General features: G+C 51.4%; 2 protein-coding genes, 1 long non-coding RNA gene and 1 other non-coding gene across 4 annotated transcripts in view; 3 read left to right on the top strand and 1 right to left on the bottom strand.

The window, feature by feature from the left end:
* Nucleotides 1–23,504, top strand: part of LOC148671962 (uncharacterized) — a 360,178-nt gene that overhangs the window by 25,218 nt on the left and 311,456 nt on the right. The window lies entirely within an intron of this gene.
* Nucleotides 11,668–12,344, top strand: LOC148671965 (uncharacterized). Its single transcript, XR_015937114.1, has 2 exons — nucleotides 11,668–11,754; nucleotides 11,814–12,344. It is a non-coding gene; the product is annotated as an uncharacterized LOC148671965 (long non-coding RNA).
* Nucleotides 14,473–14,544, bottom strand: trnae-cuc (transfer RNA glutamic acid (anticodon CUC)). The gene has a single exon. It is a non-coding gene; the product is annotated as a tRNA-Glu (tRNA).
* LOC148671967 (uncharacterized) lies at nucleotides 15,133–17,395 on the top strand. The gene is made up of 2 exons (XM_088632992.1): nucleotides 15,133–16,435; nucleotides 16,494–17,395. The coding sequence occupies exons 1-2, from the start codon at nucleotides 15,133–15,135 to the stop codon at nucleotides 17,393–17,395; spliced, it is 2,205 nt and encodes a 734-aa protein (XP_088489118.1).

The following is a 23,504-nucleotide window of genomic DNA, read 5'->3' on the forward strand; positions in this document are numbered from 1 at the left end:
CTGGGGTCCACACCCATCCCACCTGCAAACAACTGAGAAGAGGGAATTTGGGGAGTACAGACCGAACCCCGACTAAGCAGCACCCCTGACCAGCAGTCGGGACACTGGGGTCACACCCCTACTCTCACACACAGTGTCCTGATCTGTACTGACCAGCAGTCGGGACACTGGGGTCACACCCCTACTCTCACACACAGTGTCCTGATCTGTACTGACCAGCAGTCGGGACACTGGGGTCACACCCCTACTCTCACACACAGTGTCCTGGGATCTGTACTGACCAGCAGTCGGGACACTGGGGTCCACACCCCTACTCTCACACACAGTGTCCTGATCTGTACTGACCAGCAGTCGGGACACTGGGGTCCACACCCCTACTCTCACACACAGTGTCCTGATCTGTACTGACCAGCAGTCGGGACACTGGGGTCCACACCCCTACTCTCACACACAGTGTCCTGATCTGTACTGACCAGCAGTCGGGACACTGGGGTCCACACCCCTACTCTCACACACAGTGTCCTGATCTGTACTGACCAGCAGTCGGGACACTGGGGTCCACACCCCTACTCTCACACACAGTGTCCTGATCTGTACTGACCAGCAGTCGGGACACTGGGGTCACACCCCTACTCTCACACACAGTGTCCTGATCTGTACTGACCAGCAGTCGGGACACTGGGGTCCACACCCTTACTCTCACACACAGTGTCCAGGATGTGTACTGACCAGCAGTCGGGACACTGGGGTCACACCCCTACTCTCACACACAGTGTCCTGATCTGTACTGACCAGCAGTCGGGACACTGGGGTCCACACCCCTACTCTCACACACAGTGTCCTGATCTGTACTGACCAGCAGTCGGGACACTGGGGTCCACACCCCTACTCTCACACACAGTGTCCTGATCTGTACTGACCAGCAGTCGGGACACTGGGGTCCACACCCCTACTCTCACACAGTGTCCTGATCTGTACTGACCAGCAGTCGGGACACTGGGGTCCACACCCATCTGGATCTATGAAGTCAATGAGGCGCTGCAGTACTGCGCAGTCCCCACCAGGGGGAGACAAGGCACCAGAAGTCAGAGGCCCGAGCTGAACTGCTTCAGGAGAGAGACAGATTGGGTAAACAGCAGGCCAGAGAGAGAAGGAGAGCAGACAGTAGATAACAGACCTGAGGATTTCATCGGCTTGTTCCCCCCTCCCACCCCTCTCTGTGTACAGACCCCCTCTTAACCGCAGATGCCTGAGCGCTGATTGACCCCGACCTCCACCCCCCCCCCCTTGACTGAGCCGCCCCCCCAGAGCCCGTGACGGTCTGGGGACGAGTACAGTTTGAGGACAATCTCCTCTCTTCCACCAGCTCCTCCAACGCAGACTCTCAGTCGGCTCTTCTGCAGCGACAATCCCTCCCCAGAACAAACACAAACCACACCGTTTTTATTCATAATGAAGATATTATTTATTTAGATTTAATGAATAAATTCTTTTTAAGCGTTTTTCTGGGGGCATCTCTGCTGTTGAAATAAAGACTTAGGAAACACAAACAAAGACCTCAGTCGGTTTCAGAGGAGAAACCGCCCCCCCTCCCCCCTCACTCACGATGAACGCAAGAAGGTTAAAAATGAAGACGACCCGCGACCTCACAGGCGTGTCCGTGGGAGTCTGCTTGAGGTGTTGCTTTTGTGAAAGGGTGGGAGAAGGGAGTGAAACACGATCATGTCACTCGCTGTCATCGACCGATCGATTATGGAGAACCGTTCCAGTTCCTCACGGTGAAGGAAGAGTAGCACCACCTCCGCTCTCACTGAAATACTCTCCATCAATAAGACGCACGAGTCTCTCCGTCAATAAGATAGATAAATAAATAAGCCACGCAGGAAATCAATCAATAAACAAACAGAGCGATAAGGCGCCATGGGCGTCTCCGCCCACGAGTCCCGGACTCCCCTCTCCGGGCGGCAGCGGTCCGGGTCCGAGCTCGGGTTCGGGTCCGGCTGGCCGGTATGGGTATCGGTATCGGGCCGGACTTGAGGGCCTCTCCCGTCACGGTCGTACTCCATCCAGAAGGGGGGCGGGGGGGGTTACAGGTCACAGGTCACAGGTCGGAGCTGGTGCTAAGGTACTGAGAGACGCCGACCAGGAGCAGCACCTCCCCGGTCTTCGTCGCCTCGCCTGCCATTCCCACACAAGAGAGCAACAGGAATCGGAAGTCCAGGACTCCGTCAATAAGATAGCTAGATAAATAAGCCACGCAGGAAATCAATAATAATAATCAATAAATAAACAAATAGAGCAATAAGGCGGCAGTGGTCCGGGTCGGAGCTCGGGTTAGGGTCCGGCTGGCCGGTATGGGTATCGGTATCGGGCCGGACTCGAGGGCCTCTCCCGTCACGGTCGGACTCCACCCAGAAGGGGGGCGGGGGGTGTTACAGGACGGAGCTGCTGCTGCTGCTGCTGAGGTACTGAGAGACGCCGACCAGGAGCAGCACCTCCCCGGTCTTCATCGCCTCGGCCGCCGCCCCCTCTTCCTCCCCTGCCAGGAGGGGCGATGGCGGTGGGGGTGGGGGGGGGCAACAGCAGACCCGGCCCTTCCTCCTACCCCTCTTCTACACTTCTATAGCTCTTTCCTGGACACTCCACTCAGAGCTGTTTACAGGTCATGGGGATCCCACTACCACCACCAGTGTGCAGCTCTTTACAGGTCATGGGGATCCCACTACCGCCACCAGTGTGCAGCCCTACCTGGATAACGCCCCAGTCCTCTCCCCACACACCAGCTCTCAGTGGGGAGGAGAGCAGAGTGATGAAGCCAATTCATAGATGGGATTAGGAGGCCATGATTAGTAAGGGCCAATGGGAAATTTGGCCAGGACGCCGGTGTAAAACCCCTACTCTTCTCGAGAGACACCCTGGGATTGTTAATGACCACAGAGAGTCAGGACCTCAGTTTGACATCTCATCCGCAGGACAGCGCCTGTTTACAGTCCAGTGTCCCCGTCACTATACTGGGGCAGCAGGACCCACACAGCCTGCAGGGTGAGAGCGCCCCCTGCTGGCCCCACTCACACCTCTCCCAGCAGCAGCCTCAGTGTTTTCCCAGCAGTCTCCCCTACAGGTACTGGCCAGGCTCACACTGCACCACACAGAGCCGCTACTCACTGCGTCGGAGTACAGCACGCTCAGGGCCGGCTGGCACCCTCAGCGGTTGTGCAAATTTCCGCCGATTCACTGCTGCCGAGGGTTCAGAGAACTGTGTTTGTTTCTGGGAACAAACAGGCCGCTGCCCCCCGGGAGGAACTACTGATAATACTACTACTACTACTACTACTACCACTAAAAATACTATTGATAATAGTACTACTACTACTAACACTACTAATAATACTAATACTAATAATACTACTGCTACAACTACTGACAACACTAATAATACTAATACTGATAATACTACTAATAACACTAACAATACTAATACTCTACTAATACTACTGATAACAATAATACTAATAATGCTGCTGCTACTACTACTAGTACCGCTGACAACACTAATAATACTACTAATACTACTACTGATAATAGTACTACTACTACTACTACTAACACAAATATACTACTAATAACAATAATACTGTAGCGTTTGCAGGTTCTTTTCAGAACAAGGACGAGTGGAGACGCGATTAACAAACAAGCATGAGCTTTATTCGTTTACAACCACACAAAACCAAACACAGGATATACACACACATGAGGAGACTGACGGAACACACACATCTTTAGGGTGGTAATTACCTAACAACACACTACACTTTTACAGGACTACACAGGGCACTAGAACTACTAGGACATTATTTACACAGGTAGGGTCAGCCGCTGGTCATCGTGCTGACCCTCAGACTCTCCCCGGCCACAACTCCCAGCATGCCCAGCGGTACTACAAGCGCCTAGGGGCACTTCCTCCTCACCACCAGGCGAGGGCGTTACAATACTAATAATAACAATACTAATAATAATACTACTGCTACTACTAATACTGCTGACAACACTACTACTCCTAATAATAATAATCTACTAATACTACTGATAATGATAATACTAGTAATAACACTACTAATACTACTACTAATACTAGTAACAATCTCCTTCACACAAGAACTGCACACACGGTGTACAAATCAGCTGACTGGAGAGTAAGTTCCGACGGTGATAAACACAAGGAATAAAACTGACCTTGTTGGTTTCTTTAAAAACACTACCAGTCCTGTCAAAGACAGGATATGCTCCACTAGAATTGTCGTCTCTGACCGGTGAGAAATTTAGTTTGTTGTGCGAAGGACTCGGCAAGAAGAGATGTGTCAATTCAGGTGCAGTTGTTTATCGTGAGGGAAAGCACAGATAATATGGGCTTTAATGAATTAACAGTGAAAGTGTAGCAGGGGGCCTCGTATGGACTGCGGTTGTGTCTAGTTTTTGTTATTTGCATTTAAAGATTTTGCTTGTCTTTTGCAAACAAAATATAAGCTAAGACTTTTACATGAAACATAATGCAGGAGTAGCTGCAGCCTAGGTAGACGTGCCGAAAACCACGTTACGTTGTTATTATTTACTTTATTATTTATTATTGCTCACTGAACACTAGCGCCCCTCTATGATAACACACTAAACAAAGTACTTTGCCGCTCTGATTACTAACTGAACACTAGCGTCCCACTCTGATCACACACTGAACATACTACTGTCCCACTCAGATGACACACTGAACACAGTACTGTGCCACTGTGATCACACACTGAGCACACTACTGTGCCACTGTGATCACACACTGAGCACACTACTGTGCCACTGTGATCACACACTGAGCACACTACTGTGCCACTGTGATCACACACTGAGCACACTACTGTGCCACTGTGATCACACACTGAGCACACTACTGTGCCACTGTGATCACACACTGAGCACACTACTGTGCCACTGTGATCACACGCTGAACACAGTACTGTGCCACTGTGATCACACGCTGAACACCGTACTGTGCCACTCTGACCGAACGCTGAACACAGTACAGTGCCACTGTGATCACACACTGAGCACACTACTGTCCCACTGTGATCACACACTGAGCACACTACTGTCTCCCTCTGATGACACACTGAGCACAGTACTGTGCCACTGTGATCACACACTGAACACAGTACTGTGCCACTGTGATCACACACTGAACACAGTACTGTGCCACTGTGATCACACACTGAACACAGTACTGTGCCACTCTGACCGAACGCTGAACACAGTACAGTGCCACTGTGATCACACACTGAACACAGTACTGCCACTCTGATCACACACTGAACACAGTACTGTGCCACTGTGATCACACAATGAACACAGTACTGTGCCACTGCGATCACACACTGAACACTGTACTGTACCACTGTGATCACACACTGAGCACAGTACTGTCCCACTGTGATTACAAATTGAACACTGTACTATGACTCTGTAATCACTCACTGAACTACTGCCCCCCTCTGATGACCCACCGAACACAGTACTCTGCCACTGTGATCACACACTGAACACTGTACTGTCCCACTGTGATCACACACTGAACACTGTACTGTCCCACTGTGATCACACACCGAGCACACTACTGTGCCACTCTGATCACACACCGAACACAGTACTGTGCCACTGTGATCACACACCGAACACAGTACTGTGCCACTGTGATCACACACTGAACACAGTACTGTGCCACTGCGATCACACACTGAACACTGTACTGTACCACTGTGATCACACACTGAGCACAGTACTGTCCCACTGTGATTACACACTGAACACTAGCATCCCACACTGAGCACAGTACTGTACCACTCTGATCACACACCGAACACACTACTGTGCCACTGGGATCACACACCGAACACACTACTGTGCCACTGGGATCTCACACTGAACACACTACTGTGCCACTCTGATCACACATTGAACACACTACTATGCCACTGGGATCACACACTGAGCACACTACTGTCCCCCTCTTATCACACACTGAACACAGTACTGTGCCACTGTGATTACTCATTGAACACAGAACTGTGCCTCACAGATACCACACTAAAAACACTACTATGCCACTGTGATTACTCACTGAACACTAGCATCCCACTCTGATCACAGTACTGTCCCACTGTGATCACAAAGTGAACAGTACTGTCCCCCACTGATGACACCCCAAACACAGTCCTGTGCCACTGGGATCACACCCCGAACACAGTCCTGTCCCCCTCGGATGACACACTGAACACAGTACTGTGCCACTGTGATATCTCACTGAACACTAGCGCCCCACTCTGATCACAGTACTGTCCCACTGTGACAACATGCTAAACACAGTACTGTCCCACTGTGTCTGTATGAACCCCTCTCTCTCTCAGGTCTCTCGCTCGCTCTCTCGCTCTCTCTCCTCTCAATTCAATTCAAGGTGCTTTATTAGCATGACCGATGAGTACAATCAGTGTTGCCAAAGCAAATAAAAATAATAAAATTAACATGGAACAAAACAAAAAATAGAAGTAAAATAAAATCTACAGACATATTACAGATATTTACAACAAAGACATTATAAAATATTGACATATACTGTAGGCGGCTGGAGCATTATTGGGAGACGGACTCACTGTTCCTCAGGCTGTGACAGGAGATCACATACTGGGCTGCCAGATCAACTGAGTTCCCTCCTCCCTCTCCCAGTAGGATTGGGACCTGTTGTGGTTTTGGCAGGTGTGGGAACTCTGGGATTAGATTTCTGAATTTCGGCAAGAATGTTTCTCTAATCCCAGAGTATCTGTCACAGTGCAGTAGGAAGTGCACCTTTGTCTCTATTTCTCCCCGCTGGCAGTGGGAGCACAGCCTGTCCTCTCTGGACAGCCAGGTCTGCCTGTGTCGCCCAGTTTCTATGGCCAGGTTGTGGTCACTGAGCCTGTACTTCGTCAGGGTCTGTTTCTGTTTATTTTTTATTTTGGTCAAATATTCAGCTAGTGTGTATTGTCTGTTTAGGGTTCTGTAGCATTCCAGTTTATGTTGTGTTTGTGTGTGTGTGTCCCAGTGTGTGAGATATTGCTGTTTGATCTGTGCTGTGATGTGGTTGAGTCTGGGTTGTGGTGCTCTAGCAGTGCTGTCCTGAGGCTGGTTAGTGTCGGTGTGGCTCAGGTCGGTGAGCCTCAGGACCAGCTGGCTCAGGGGGCTCTGTTTTGTGCTCAGCTCTTGGCTCAGCAGGGCTTTGTGGTGGTAGGAATTTTGGCCGCTGTTTTTTAGGTGTAGCCAATACTTTAATATTCTTTTCTGTATATCAATAGTGGGTACTGGCCTAATTCGGCCCTGCACCCGTTGTTAGGAGTTTTTCTCTGCACACGGAGGATGTTTCTACAGTTTCTGTGGGGTGTTTGTTCCATTGGGTGTAATCCTGGTCTGTGAGGGGACCCCACACTTCACTGCCATATAGGGCAACGGGTTGGATTACACTTTCAAATATTTGGAGCCAGATTCTTGTAGGTGGGCTGATGTTGAAGAGCCTCCTTCTTATTGCGTAGAAAGCCCTGAGTGCCTTCTCCCTCAGTGCCTTCACTGCCAGGTCAAAACTCCCGGAAGAGCTGATGGTGAGACCGAGATATATGTAGCTGGATGTGTGCTCCAATGTGTTGTTGTTCAGTGTGAATTTGTACCTGTTTCTCTCTTTGTTTCTCGCGAGACTAAGTGAGTGAGTGGGCGGAGCTTCGGTGGGTTTGATTGTGTGGTGGTGTTTCTTCACTAGTTTTGTGTTTTTCTGTCTTTTATGGGGAAAAGCGGGATTTATTTTCTCGTCATGGCCGGTTCTGGAGGCTCTGATCCTCCAGACCTCTCATTTGAGAAATTAACTCGACGTCATGGTGTGAAAATCTCACTGTCTTCTGTCCGCTTGAGAGGTGCGTTCTTGCGGTCGGGGAGGTCGTGGGCTGCAGGAACATCAGGTCCGCTTCCCGCATGAGTGGAGGGATAGTCATTTTCCTGTAATCTACCGATCTGGCAAACACCCTGGTGGAGAAGGGAGTCGTCCTGGACGGCACCTACACCCCGGTCCTGCCTCTCGCGGCCCTGGCTCGAAAGATCACCTTCTCCAACGTGCCTCCGTTCATGAGGAACGAGCTGCTGGAGAGGGAGCTGTCCCGGTACGGACAGGTGGTCTCTCCGATCAGTAGGGTCCCTCTGGGCTGCAGGGCACCGCAGCTGAAGCACGTCATCTTAAAAAAAACCCACAGAAGAGATCAATGTGGGCCTTAAATTTCGGATTGACAGCTGTGACTATGTTGTATTCGTGACTTCGGAATCGATGAAGTGCTTCAGGTGCGGGAGCGAGGGGCATGTGGTGAAGAACTGCCCGGAGGTGGAGGAAGAGACGGACAGGGAGCCTCAGCCCCAGGGCGCACAGGAGGCTAGCCGACAGCGTCAGGCAGTGGGGAGCGGAGCAGCGCAGGGAGGCAGCGGGGAGTCAGAGCCCACGGCCGGGGTGCAGGAGAGGAGATCGCTGGAGGGAGCAGGTGAGCCCGAGCCGGTGGTGTCCCAAGCAGGAGAACAGACAGTAAAGAGTGGACCATCGCAGCCCTCAGAAGAGCAGGGAGCCCCCCACATCGGAGAGCAAGAGACGAGCGCTGGCGGAGCAGGGGAGCTGCAGAGCCACACTGCTCAGCAGAGTCAGGGAGAGAGAGAGTAGGCAGTGACACCGACAGCGGAAAACGTGTCTCAAGCGCCAGCGAAAACTGTAGACACGGTGTGGGGAGGAAATGAATTATCATCTGAAAAAATAGACGATGGTTTTAAGACACCGCGGAGAAAGCACACAAAAAAATCTGTGCAGAGTGCGGTGCAGAAGAAGCGCAGCACAGAGAGCTCGAGTGACTCCGACACCGGGAGAGTGAGGACGCGCTGGAGTGTCCTCGCTGCCACCGCCGCCGCCGCCGCCCGGAGCTCCTCGGAGTCCGGGAGCGACGACGAGGGCGGCTTCACCGACTCTTCTCTCGCCTCGGGCTCCTCGGCCCGGCAGAGCTGCAGAGGAGGCTACAGTTTCCAGAGCATCAGGGAGTTCTTAGATAAAACTAAAGGTAAGAGGGGAACTGTGGTCGAGGACTTTTTTCCCCGACACCGAGCTCTTTGTCCTCTCCGCAACGCACCATCTGAAGAGGGGCTCGGGTGCGAATGACTTCAGTGATCAGGAGAGATGGCGCCTGAAGAGCCTTTTAGGTAAGATCAAGGCAGGACCGCGAAACGCACCTCAGCACGAATGAGTCCTGTCCCTAACATCACATTACTATCCGTCTGCGTGCTACAGTACATGTCTGTTCGTGTTTTATGTTTTTTCTTTTCCGCAAACATAGGCGACATTAGGATAGGCAGTTTGAACACCAATGGGTGCAGGAGGGCTTTGAAGCGAGCTGCGGTGTTGGAGATTATCAAAGAAAAGAGCCTGCAGGTGACTTTCCTGCAGGAGACCCACACCGACAGCTCCAACATCGTCGCCTGGCAGCGGGAGTGGCAGGGGGACATCGTGTACAATCTAAGAGCGCGGGGGTCGCGGTGCTGTTCTCTGTGGGGTTCAAGCCCCTCTCTATCGCCGTCCAGGAGGTGGTGAGGGGTCTCCTGCTAATCGTGCGAGTAGTTCTCGGGAAGAAAACCTTTGTTTTTATTAACGTTTACCGGACACTCAGAGAACCATTAATACACAATCCACGAATGGACATAGAACCGGGCCGCTCCTTGGACTTTACCAGCAGACTGGTCCACGCCAACATCACACAGCTCCACCACCTGCTAGACGCAGCGTGGAGTGGGCGTGTGACGCGCTGGGACTACACTCGCGGCGGTGTGTAGACAGGTTTCTTAGTCAGCTTCGCTCTGCTCTGCCTCTCGAGGAGATGCTGCTGATCCAGGGTCTGTTTGAGGATCATCGCCTTCCAACCACACAGCCTCCTTTCCCTGGTCTGCTAGTGTCTCCTGCGCTCAGTCCCGGACCGACGGGATCTCTCCTTGAGCCCCTTGCCTCACAGGAGAGGTCTCTAGCTGGTGTTGGGGGGAAATGTCTGTACAGACTAGTTGTAACATCTAGGCACCAGGCCCAGCTGTCCGCGCTCCCTGACACTCCCTGGAGGGCTCGTCTGGGAGTGCCGGATGACGTCCGGCCTGCCTGGGGTAGCCTCTACAGATTTCCCCTCAACAAGAGGGCTGGTGATCTGCAATGGAGGGTCCTGCACACCATCCTGGGGGTCAACTCGTTTGTGTCGGTTCTGGACCCGGGGGTGTCTGACGCCTGTCCCTTCTGCGCTCAGAGGGAGACGGTGTTCCACTGCTACAGCGCCTGCCCCCGCCTGTCGCCCATGTTTGCCGTACTGATCCGGCTCTTCACCAACCTTGGCCTGGCCTTCAATGATGTTATTTTCGTGTTTGGGGTGGGTCATACAAAAAAAACGGAAAAACTCAGACCCTCCTGGCTAATTTTCTGCTGGGCCAGGCCAAACTCGCCATCTACAAGACTCGTAAAAATAAGATCTCTGGTTCCGGGTCTGTAGACTTGGTGGGGATGTTTGAAGGGTTGGTGAAGAGCAGGATATCGTTAGAATTTTTGTTTGATAAATCTCATAATGACCTCGGAACCCCATGCGTCTGTGTCCCCAGGGGAAGTTTACCACAGCCAGCGATACGTGTGTGTGTGGAGGGGTGACCCCATGAGTCTGTGTCCCCAGGGGAAGTTCACCACGGCCAGCAATGTGTGGGCGTTCAGGGTGACCCTCTGGGAGATGCTGAGGCTGTGTAAGGAGCAGCCCTACGCCTCCATGACAGACGAGCTGGTGATCGAGAACGCTAGAGAGTTCTTCAGAGACCAGGGCAAGCAGGTAACAGCCACACCTGGCCAGGAGTACCTGTACCTGTCTCTCTCTCATGTCCTGCAGGCTGACCTGTCTCTCTCCTCTCTCCTGTCCTGTAGACTGACCTGTCTCTCTCTCCTGTCTCCTGTCCTGCAGGCTGACCCATCTCTCTCTCTCCTGTCCCCAGGTGTACCTGTCCCGGCCGGAGGTGTGTCCGCAGGGCCTGTACGAGCTGATGCTGAGCTGCTGAAGCCGGGAGTCCAGGGAGCGGCCGTCCTTCCCAGCAATCCAGCGCTTCCTGCTGGAGGACGCCGTGAACATGGTGAAGGAGCAGCTCCGGCCAGCGGACTCTCGCGGGGCAGGATGTCCTCTGTAGGCTCGGAGGGCGGCGGCTCTGAGGGCTGAGCCTCTTGTGCGCCCCCTGATGGCGTTCAGTTCACTGTCACTGGCCCTGGTCAGCATCTCCATGTGATCGATTGCTCCTGATCCATTCACTGTGACTGGCCCTGGTCAGCATCTCCATGTGATCGATTGCTCCTGATCCATTCACTGTGACTGGCCCTGGTCAGCATCTCCATGTGATGGATTGCTCCTGATCCATTCACTGTGACTGGCCCTGGTCAGCATCTCCATGTGATCGATTGCTCCTGATCCATTCACTGTGACTGGCCCTGGTCAGCATCTCCATGTGATCGATTGCTCCTGATCCATTCACTGTGACTGGCCCTGGTCAGCATCTCCATGTGATCGATTGCTCCTGATCCATTCACTGTGACTGGCCCTGGTCAGCATCTCCATGTGATCGATTGCTCACGATCGATTCACTGTGACTGGCCCAGGTCAGTACACTGTCCAGTCCTGTTAGACCAGGAGGACAGCTGTTCTGGTGGTTCAGGTCCAGTGGTTCAGGTCCGGTCCTGTTAGACCAGGAGGACAGATTTGGGGTATCGGCTCCTCGTCTCTGCGCCCCGGTGTGCAGGAGAGACGCGTCAAACACCGTCCACAGGGGGCGCCGCTGTGCTGTATCGCACCTCCAGCTACAGGGGGCGCTGCTGTTCAGAGCAGGACAGGAGCAGGTGGAGTCAGTCCAGGGTGTTCTGGGGGACGGGGGGCTTGCCCGGCCAGCGTTGAGGTTTAGGGGTGAGGGCGGCGGGGCAGGGGTGTGAATACTACCCCAGGGGCGTGGGCGCTGTAGGTACTGCTGTCGTGACACACTGGATGTCTTTGTGTTTTTTTCCTTCTTCTTCGCCGACTACTAATGTTGTACATAGCGTACGGGACAGATTGTTACACTAATATATGGAGACGTTGGTGCGTTCCCCGTCTGCGGTTCTCGCGTTGCCTCTGGGCGGCGCTGGCGTGTCGAAGGCTCTCGGGTTCGTCTGGTTCTTGTCGTGAATCTTTTTGTAGAAGTTTTAATAAAGTAACATTTTCAGATAACTGGGTGTCCTGTTCTGCTTTCTGCATCCCGAGTGATCGACTGCCCCTGCTGCTGACTGGAAGTCATCAGTTAAAGGGTATCGGCTTCAACAACAGGGCTGTGCGGCTTGTTCCCCACCCCAGCCCCTCTCTGTGTACAGTAGAGCCTCCTGTCCTGACTGGGGGAGCTCACCCAGCTGTGTCTGGAGAGAACCCAGGGTATCGGCTTCAACAACAGGGCTATGCGGCTTGTTCCCCACCCCCGCCCCTCTCTGTGTACAGCAGTGTCTCCGGTATCAGCTTCAACACTAGCTGGGTACAGAGAAGGGAGAACTGGCGAGGAGCATGGCTCCGATCCTATCCTTGATCCAATCATGGCTCTAATTCCTGTAATTTATGAGAGAGCACAATCACAAAGCGTCTAAAACTGTACAACTCTAAGGTTTAGAAAACGTTTTTACAGAAGCTATCCAGACAGTTGGGGGTCATGCGTTCGTTTGAACCAGCTGGGGATTCTGTATGACTCTGACAGACACACTGATTCCAGGTGAGAGATTCACACTGAGGTGACCTGTCTCCAGCTGTACGACCCTGACAGACACACTGATTCCAGGTGAGAGACTCACACTGAGGTGACCTGTCTCCAGCTGTATGACCCTGACAGACACACTGATTCCAGGTGAGAGATTCACACTGAGGTGACCTGTCTCCAGCTGTATGACCCTGACAGACACACTGATTCCAGGTGAGAGACTCACACTGAGGTGACCTGTCTTTCAGCTCTATGACAGATTCCAGGAGAGAGCTATACTGAGCTGAGCTGTATGAGCCCTCTTTAGATTCTGATAAGTTTTCTCTACACATCAAAGACGCAGCTCCTTCAATGTCTCCCTCTCCACACTCTGCAGAACGCTACTGAATCCTATTGGTTGCCATGCTGCCTGATAGTCTGGCTCCTTCCTAGGACTTGTGCTCCTCTTGCGTCATCAGGCACTGTACCCCCACGTTCACAGTCCTTGGTGTTCCCAGAGACAGAGTGTCAATGATAAGGTCACTTCCTCCCCAGCTTCCAGTCATACCCATCTGGCTCCAGTCTGGTGGCGTGTCGTCCCCTAGCGTTAACCCACAGTGGGCACTCCATCTTGCTCCAGTCTGGTGCAGTTACGTCCCCTAGCGTTAACCCACAGTGGACACTCCATCTGGCTCCAGTCTGGTGCAGTGTCGTCCCCTAGCGTTAACCCAGAGTGGACACTCCATCTGGCTCCAGTCTGGTGCAGTGTCATCCCCTAGCGTTAACCCACAGTGGACACTCCAGCTGGCTCCAGTCTGGTGCAGTGTCGTCCCCTAGCGTTAACCCACAGTGGACACTCCATCTGGCTCCAGTCTGGTGTCGTGTCGTCCCCTAGCGTTAACCCACAGTGGAAACTCCGACTGGTTCCCATCGCTCTGGCCGGCGTTTGTTTTTCATCCTCGTTGTTTCAGTCGTGACAAAAGGACCAGAAGAACTGGACGCTTGCATTGAAGCCCGATCCCACTGAAACTGCTCCGAGTTCCTCATTCTTATCACTCGCTATTAAATCCTTCTGTTCACCACGTGGAATCAGCAAGCAGTCACTCGTCATCTGTTCCTATGTCTGGCGTCGGGCAGCCCAAATCTCCCGTCTGCCCTTCAGGGAATGTGAATCTCAGACGCTCCCATCACACCCTCGATCAGTGATCAGTGATTAAATGCTTGTGAATAACCCAATGGGCCTGTTGAACCAAAATCTCTCACTGGAGGGCTGCATCAGTGGTGGGGCTTCAGCCTCATCCTCGTGGTCAGGATGCCTCGCCTTGCGCTTATATCTCTGTCACATTGATTATGATTTATAATAATGTGATAATGTTGCTTTATTGCCCCTATACAATTTCTTGCATTAGCTTGCTCTCCATGAGACAGATACACAGACAGGGAGAGAAGCTGGGGGTCAGAGTGCAGGGTCAGACATTGGACAGCGCCCCTGGAGCAGTTGGGGTGAAGGGCCTTGCTCAGGGGCCCAATGGAGTAGGATTCCTCTGCTGGCTGCGGGATTTGAACCGGCAACCTTCCAGCCACAGGAACAGATCCTCAGCCACAGAGCCACCGCTCCGCCCCAGAAGAGTACTGACATTCCCTGACCAGGAATCGAACCCGGGCCGCGGCGGTGAGAGCGCCGAATCCTGACCACGAGACCACCAGGGACACTACAGCGACACTTGACCACATAGCTGAAAGATCACTCCCTGTAGCGCGACAAGCTTGCAAAGCCCCATGAACACCTCTTCTATTTCTTGTCTCCCCGCAGGAATCACGTTATGGGACGGCGAGACGCTGCAGAAAGACATCGACGTGCGTCCTCAGCCGAACACCGATTTCCAGATCATTGTGTCCGACTCCACGGAGGACAAGGCGTCCGCTCTGAAGGTGGAGGCCTCCCTGGAGGCGAGCTTCCTCTGTGGGCTGGTCTCGGTGAAGGGCTCGGCCAGTTACCTGAACGACAAGAAGACCTCGAAGAAGCAGTCGCAGGTCACCCTGCAGTACCGCACCACCACGCGCTTCGAGCAGCTCACCATGGACCGCTGAGGAGCCGGAAACGTGCAGCACAGCAACGTCTTCCAGGAGGGGTCGGCCACGCACGTCGGCACGGCGGTGCTGTACGGCGCGCAGGCCTTCTTCGTCTTCGACCGGGAGGTTTCGGCAGAGGAGAAGCAGCAGGACGTCCAGAGCAGTCTACACGCGGCAATAAAGATGATCCCGTGTGTGTCGATCGAAGGCGAAGCGTCCCTCAGAATGACGGACGAGGAACGCCAGCAGGCGGACAAGTTCAACTGCAATTTCTACGGGGATTTTGCTCTGGAAAAGAATCCGGTGACGTTCCAAGATGCCATCAAGGTCTATTCATCTCTCCCACACCTGCATCGGGTTAGTTCGCCGATCCCAGCATATTTCAGACAAATGGATGATTATATTGCGCGGTGCCAAGACCTGATGAAAGACGCGATTGCGATCCAGTTTCCAGAGATGAACCAGAAACTCCTGCGGTTTAAAGACCTGTGCGTGGAGTACAAGCTGGTCTTTCAGAAATCTCTGGCCAGGATGCTGCCGGTCATCCGCGGAGGTGGCGAGGAAGAGGGCCGACTCGTCGACCTCCTGAGCAGAAGAGAGCGCTCCCCCTTCCGAAACGCCCTGCTCGCGCAGTTCCTGGAAGACGAGGAGTGGGAGCTGAACGTGCCGAGATCTTACCTGCAGATCATGAGCGACGTCACCGTGGCCCCCTCCAGCAGTGACCTGGACCAAGTCGTGCTCGATTCGGCGAACGAGTACGTGGTGTGCTTTGCTTTTACATCGCTGAAGCAAAGGGAGCAATACCTAAACATCTTGGAAAGCTATCTGACCTCCCCCGAACGAGGGACGGGTGAAGAGGTAGCTCCTGATCTCGAGCCAGAGGGAAGATGGGGAAAATGGTTCAGGTCAGAGGAAGTCACAGCCCTGACGCGGGAGAACATCAGACTATTCCTAGACTTCAAGAGAGAGAACAAAGGCAGACCGAACGTGAAGTTCTGTGTGGCGTCAATCGAGGACGAGGTCCACATCGGATCTTCCGTTTACCTCTTCGAAAGGGGGGCTCTGGCCAGCAAGCACTTCGAGCTGCCTTCCCAGCCGGGGGTACCGGCCTTGCTGACAACTCTGCACGACTCCGTCCAGCTGGCATTCCGCCTGCCGAAGTACGGCGCCGGCGAGATCGTGAGGTATCGGGTTCTGTACCAGAAGCCGGGCGACTCAGCTTGGGGGGAAGTGGACACCGATGACAACAAGCCAGAGTTCACCGTGTCGGGGCTGGACCTGAACGCTTCGTATCGATTCGGCTGTCGGGCGGTTTGCAAACCCGGAGTCGGCTGTGCCAGCGACGCAACTCCTTCCTGCAAGACTCTTCCTTCAGCCGCCCCCGGAGCTCCTCAGCAGAAATCAACAGGACCAAACTCCATGACAGTCACCTGGGACATGCCCACCTCTGTGGGACAGGGAGTCAGCGTTACTTCCTACGAAGTTGCATACAGAGAGGTCTTCAAGGGGGCAACGGACGAGCAAGACAGCAAAACATGGACGAAGCTCAAAGCCAGAGGGAGGGTGTGCACTCTGGAGAACCTAAGGGGAAGGAAGTTCCTACATCATCCGGGTTTATTCCGACTGTGGCAAAGAAGGCAAGAGTCCACCGAGCCCCGAGACTCCAATAACAATCCCGAAGGACAGCAGAGTCAAGTCAGGGGACGTCAGTCGTGTTAAAGTACAGAGCGACCACTTCCTAAACTTCTCCACTTTGATAGAGCGCGGGCAGCCTTCCTTATACAGGCTGTCGCTGGAACAGGAGCCCACTGACGAGCAGCATTTCCAGCGCTTCACGTTCGGCAGGAAAGTAGAAGAAGGGAACAATAAGGTCATCATCCTTCTGGGGGCCACGGGGGCAGGGAAGACCACCCTCATCAACACGATGATCAATTACATCCTGGGCGTGCAGTGGGAGGACCGGTTTCGATTCAAGCTGATCCACGAGGAGACCAACCGCTCACAGGCGGAGAGTCAGACCTCCATCGTGACGTCCTACGAGCTCCACAACCAGAAGGGATTCGTCGTCCCCTACTCCCTCACGGTCATTGACACCCCGGGGTTCGGAGACACGCGGGGACTCTCTCTCTCCCACATCGATGCTGTGTGCTTCGTGGTCCAGGCGTCTCTGGCGCGGCTGAACTCCATCCAGCAGTACGTCTTGGACTCCATCCTCTCCATCTTCGGGAAGGACATCGCCGAGAACACCCTCATCCTCGTCACGTTTGTGGACGGGAAGGAGATCCCCGTCCTGGGTGCCATCGAAGCCGCGGGCCTGCCCTGCCGCAAGAACCAGAAGGGCAAAGCGACGCACTTCGAATTTAACAACTCCGCCCTTTACACACAAAACGAGAGGCACGACACCGATCCCAACAGGGAGGGCTCCAGGACAATGACGACCAAGAGGACGAGAACAAGCTGGAGAAAATTGTCTGGACGAACAACATGAAGCAGCTGAAGAGGTTTTTCCAAATGTTGGAGGAGACGGAGGGGAAGGACTTGGCGCTGACGAAGAAAGTCCTGGAGGAGCGCGAGAGGCTGGAGACGGCGATGGCGAGGCTGCTGCCTCAGATCTCTGCCGGGCTGGCGAAGCTGAGCGAAATGAAGATCAGGGCATGTCTGGAAAACGAGCAGGCCAACATGGAGCAGAACAAAAGTTTGAGACGGAGATCGAGGAGCTGGTCCCGAAACGGAAGAACACCAAGCATCTATCAACAAACTGCAACAACTGTCTGGTTTCGTGCCATTCAGGATGTTTCCTTCCCAATCTCTGCGCCGTCATGGATGACGCTGGATTCTGTGATTTGTCCAGGTAACTGCCACTACTCCACTCACATATCTGAGATGATGATGTGGGAGGTTTCGGCAGAGGAGAAGCAGCGGGACAGTACGGCGCCGGCGAGATCGTGAGGTATCGGGTATCCGAGATGACGATGTGGGAGTACGAAGTGGTCAAGGTCATGAAAACAGTCAAAGAACTCAAAGAACTCAAGAACAACTTTGTGAAGGCTTCCGGCAAGTTCATGTCGATGAAGGAGATGCTTGAGAAAATCGAAATGGACTTCCAGACGATCGAGGACCGGATCATGCAGCTGATCAGGCTGTCCTCCAACTGAAAATTGTTTTCACACTGACATCGCTTCTTCTGAGATAATCCAGATTGTGAAGACGACTGCGCCCTAGCAGATCAAAATATATCCAGATCAAAATCCAGATATTAATACATACATACATACATAATCCAGATAATGAAAGCTCTGTCCACGGCCGCCTACATCGAGCTACTCATCCGCAACGAGGAAGAGGAAGCCCGCATCGCCGAGCTGCGCAAGATGAAACAGAACGCCGAGATCCTCGCCAAGATCGCCAACAATGAGAAACTGCTGCCAGAGGAGCGCAGGATCGCGAGGGAGAGAAAAATCGCTCAAGATGTCAAACTGGCGAGCTCCGTAGTGAGAGCCTGGACTTCAGGACACTGAACACGTTCCACACCGCCCGAGAACTCCTGCAGGACACTGAACACGTTCCGCACCGCCCGAGAACTCCTGCAGGACACTGAACACGTTCCGCACCGCCTGAGAACTCCAGCAGGACACTGAACACGTTCCGCACCGCCCGACAACTCCAGCAGGAAACTCCATCTTGCGTTAAATCTCGAGTAAACCAAAACACAGAATAATGTTCGGGTTTCGTAAAATAACTGTTCCTAATAGTTCAACTGAAATAAAATAATAACTTAGTTCTACTCAATCCCTTAGTTTTAAAATCTACAAAAATCATTTTAAATTCTCTAAATTCAAAGCTTTCCTTTCACTAGACCTCCAGCCAGAATGATGTTGGCCTCTCTCTCATGCTGTCGGGATAAAGCTGCCTTTCAAATCAATCGGCATCCTGCTGCGACAGATGATTTAATGTCCACAGGGGAAAGTGTGGTTATAGATCATAAAGACCGCAGGACACCTCAGGGTTTGCAGACAACGGTCAGACGAGAGAAGGCGTCTCTGCCTTTCCTGACCACATCTCCTTAGCAGAAGATCTGAACACAGATCAAATGCTTCTAAGGAACAGCCGCTTCAAGAACAGTTCTCAACACGTCAGTGTGAATTTCAAATTGCATTTCAATGTTTTTTGTCTGGCGTCTGTACTTGGTAGATCCATACGCCGGTGAAAAATTAAAAATACCTTTCCTCTGAGTGACCTGTCGTGCTCTATTTCTGGGTGACCTTGGACATCATCCATCTCTAACGAACGGTGTTGACTTCTGACGATTCTTGTGCAGTCTCTCTCACCTGTATATAAAAGCACACTTCAGTCACCTGCAGGCGCGAGGCCCTGCTGACGAGAGACGCTCTGGTCCTCAGGTACGGGGCTGTGAAAGAGCGAGAGGCTGGAAGTGGGGCCTGCTCCTCCTCTCTCTCTCCCCCGTGTGCGCTCACAGGGTCGGTCTCTCTGAACGTGCCGAAGACGGGCGGAACTCAACACCCCTGCCTGGACGATGAGAGGAATAACAGGCAATCAAAACATTTAAGGACACCGACCGAGAGCGTTCATGAGGTTTCAGACCGAAGTTCGGGAGGAAGGCGAGAGCCGCCGCTCGCCTGCGCTCGTCAGTCTCACACTCAGCACATCTCACACTCCTCCACCGCAGCAGCTCAATCCTCTCCAGCGCACTCTTTACAGTCCAGCTGCACCACGGAGAGGAGACCCAGGAACGCCTGAGGGGCGACGGAGAGGAATCCACTGTCACACACAGCAGTGACACGGGCACACGGAGTCACATGGGGACACCACAAGGGAACTCACAGCAGATGATCGCTTGACGGCATCGCAGCCGAAATACGGGGTCGAGCCCCGAGAATTTCACAAGGCACTCAAAGCCAATCGATCACTCTCTTTTCTTGAGATCACATGTTAATGGAGGTTCCAGGAGAGAACATCAGAGCAGGAACAGGATACCCCCGTCCCCGCAGTGTGACTGTTCCCGCCAGAGCCCACAGACCTCACTCATTCCCCAGCACAAGTCCTGAACTGAAAGACAAGAACCGGGGTAAACCAGTAAGTTACTGCTGATCACTACTTAATAAACTTCAAGGTTTAACAGACAAGCTGCAGATCTCCTGTTTTCGGTTTTTATATCGTTGTTTTTGAGTCAAACATCCAGAACACCCTTTCATAACGCATCTGTACGCCCTGTTCTTGCATTTCTTTGGTTTAGTTTCTGCTCACTTCCCCTGGAGTGAAACACACCTCCGAAATAAGTGTTTATAAAACTTTCATTTCTCTTTACCTGAACTCAAATAAACCTGCAAGAACACGTCATCATACAGAGCTTCAGCACAGCGTATTTCCTGTCACTTATTTTTACACTGTATTACTGTATTTGAGGTGTCATCTGAACCGAAGCAAACCTCGAAAACACGTTTTTACAACATTGTTTCTGTCGATTTTAGCAGTGGTGATGCAAACCTCCAATATAGACGGTTTGAAAACGTCCTCTCTGTTCAGCTGAAGTGCAGCAAATGTGTCAATCTGTTTTTAAATAATTTATTGATCAAACTGTTTCTATCAGCCCTGGATCCGACATGAGCCACAGCAGAACTGGAGCCACTTCGACACACCGGTATCCTACAATTTCATTAAAAAAACACTTGATATTTACTTCAGAAGGAGGAAATACAAATATCAACTAAACAAGCCGGCTAGTCAAAGAAACAGCACATTTAAACCAACAAAACTACCATTTCACTCAAAATGTCAGACGCAACTGAAATTAAAGTGGCCTTCGAGATCAGTTCAGTGAGCTCAATAATAAACTTTCACACCAACAGACCCACAATTTCACCACAAACACATGGAGTTTGTGTCTGTGAAGGTGAAGTGTGAGACGATTCTGTCATCAGGAGGGAGGGCCACAGCAGTACAGCAGAGAGAGCCATCACTGTTACCCACATACTCTCACACCGGTCCCATGTAGAACTGCTGTATTAAACTGTCTGGTGAATAGACGCGTCTGAGACTTCTCATGATCAGGACAGGTCACGGTAAACATGCAGAAAGTGATGGTGAATTCTCGTTTCGCCTGTGTCTTATTTACTCGTTGTCAAACATACCAGTCTGTGTTATTGTGCGTTTTGAAAAGTGTTTGTCGATTTCTTTAAATGTTTCATACAAAAATGCTATTTGGAGAGTAACTAGATATTCCCCTTGACTGAGGATGTGTACAGTCATCCATCAGGACTGGTACATTTAAAAATGACTGGACAGAGCGCCACATCACAGCAGCAACGTGTGAACAATAAGACTTTTACACCCAAAAACCACAATATCTCCACAACCCCATAAGCACAATCATAAAAAGACTTCTACACAATTTCACCACAAACCCTCCCTGAGCACAATGATAAAAAGACACTTACACAATTTCACAACAAACCCCCAAGCTCAGTGATCAAAAGACACGTTTACACAATTCTACCTCAAACACCCCGAGTTCTATGATAGACACTTTCACACAATTTCACCTCAAACCCCCCGAGCTCAATGATAAAAAGACACTTTTACACAATTTCACCACAAAGCCCCCGAGCTTAATGATATACATTTTTACACAACTTTATCACAAACACCGCGAGCTCAATGATAAAAAGTATTTTACACAATTTTACCTCAATGATAAACAGACACTTTTATACAATTTTACCTCAAACACCCCGAGCAGAATAATAAAGAAACTTTTACACAATTTTTATTCAATGATAAAGACACTTTTACACAATTTCTCCACAACCCCCCCGAGCACAATGAAAAAAGACACTTTTACACAATTTCACCTCAAACCCCCCAACCTCAATGATAAAAACACTTGTACACAATGATAAACAGACACTTTTACACAATTTCACCTCAAACCCACCGAGCTCAATGATAAAAAGACACTTTTACACAATTTCACCACAAACCCCCTGAGCTCAATGATTAAACGATTTTTGCACAATTTTATCTTCAACACGCACATCACATTCTCTCCACTGCACATATCATTTCCATACCTCCTCCCTCCTCATCCAACTTCTCTGGTTCCCTTCTCTCCAGCTTCTCTCTTCTTGACTCAGCATCCCTCAACAAACTAGTTACACGCATGAAACCCACCACATCTATTTTAGATCCCATTCCCACCACTTTATTCCAGTCCTGTTTCTCTTCTCTCTGTCCCATTGTCGTCAATATCATACATGAATCCATGAGTACTGGCATTGTACCAACGGTCCTCAAAACTGCTGCCATTACCCCTGTGCCAAAAAAGCCTAACATGGCTCTCGACAATCTCAATTTTCACCCCATCTCAAACTGACCCTTTCTTCCTAAAAGTCTAGAACGTGCTGTCACACTTCAGTTACATCACCACCGATCATCTAATAGCTTCTGATTCTGGTTCCCTCTCTATACTCATCCTTCTTTATCTCAGTGCTGCTTCTGACACTGTTGACCATGACATCTTACTTTCTCGTCCTGAGACTGTTTGGAGTTTCTGACACTGCCCTCAAATGGTTCAAATCTTACCTCACCGATCGCTGTCACTTTGTCTCTCTCAATGGGTACAGGTCTGAAATTGGTCTTGTCAAGTCTGGTGTTCCTCAGGGCTCTATACGGGGCCCCTTGCTCTTCAGCATTTACATGTTCCTACATGGCCTCAGCTTTCATTTTTACGCTGATACTCAACTATACATCCATACCAAACCCGAAACTGATGTGGCTGTCTCTATTCTATCTAATTGCATCTATAACGTAAAAAGTTGGATGACTCAAAGCGTCCTTCATCTTAACTGCGACAAGACTGAAGTCATGCTTATTGGCACCCCCCATCAACTTCGTAAAGCCAGTCCTGTAACCCTGTCTGTAGATGGCTTTGTACTTGAGCTTCAATCGAAATTGAAAAACCTTGGAGTTATATTCGATTCTGGCTTAACATTCAACCCACATGTGCAGCATATAATCAAAACATGTTTTTTTTCACCTTAGAAATATCGCTAGACTACCCCCTATGCTACCACTAACTGTGGCTGAAAAGCTGATCTACACATTTGTGTTCTCTCGAATTTACTACTGTAATGCTCTACTTGCAGGGGTATCAAAATCTACTCTGAACAAGCTGCAGTCTGTCCAAACCTCAGCAGCCAGAATCCTGACCAGGTCTGATGCAAGTGACCACATCACTCCTATCCTGGAGTCCCTGCACTGGCATCCAGTTAAATTCTGTGTGGACTTTAAAATCCTCACGCTCACCTGTAAGGCTCTGCATGGCTTGGCACCTCAGTACCTGTCTGAACTATTATCGCCCTACTCTCCACCTCACAACCTTCGCTCTGCTAATTCTGCTCTACTTACTGTCCCCCAAGCCCATCTACACTCTTGGGGTGACAGGGGCTTCTCCTGTTCTGCACCCAAGCTCTGGAACTCTCTCCCCAAGGATATCTGAGAGTCACCTTCTCTAAACTCCTTCTGATCCAGACTCAAACCCTCTTCTTCAGAAAAGCCTTTACTGAACTGGTTCCATTCTT

The sequence above is a fragment of the Lepisosteus platostomus genome, chromosome 5 (assembly GCF_059453375.1).
Source record: "Lepisosteus platostomus isolate fLepPlt1 chromosome 5, fLepPlt1.hap1, whole genome shotgun sequence".
Taxonomy (NCBI): Eukaryota; Metazoa; Chordata; class Actinopteri; order Semionotiformes; family Lepisosteidae; genus Lepisosteus; species Lepisosteus platostomus.

Excerpts from the sequence above, each read along its gene's own strand:
- LOC148671967 (XM_088632992.1), top strand. The coding sequence starts at position 15,133 with ATGACGGACGAGGAACGCCAGCAGGCGGACAAGTTCAACTGCAATTTC. Across the intron at positions 16,436-16,493 it reads GGCAACGGACGAGCAAGACA|GGGAAGGAAGTTCCTACATC; the intron begins GCAAAACATGGA and ends GGAGAACCTAAG.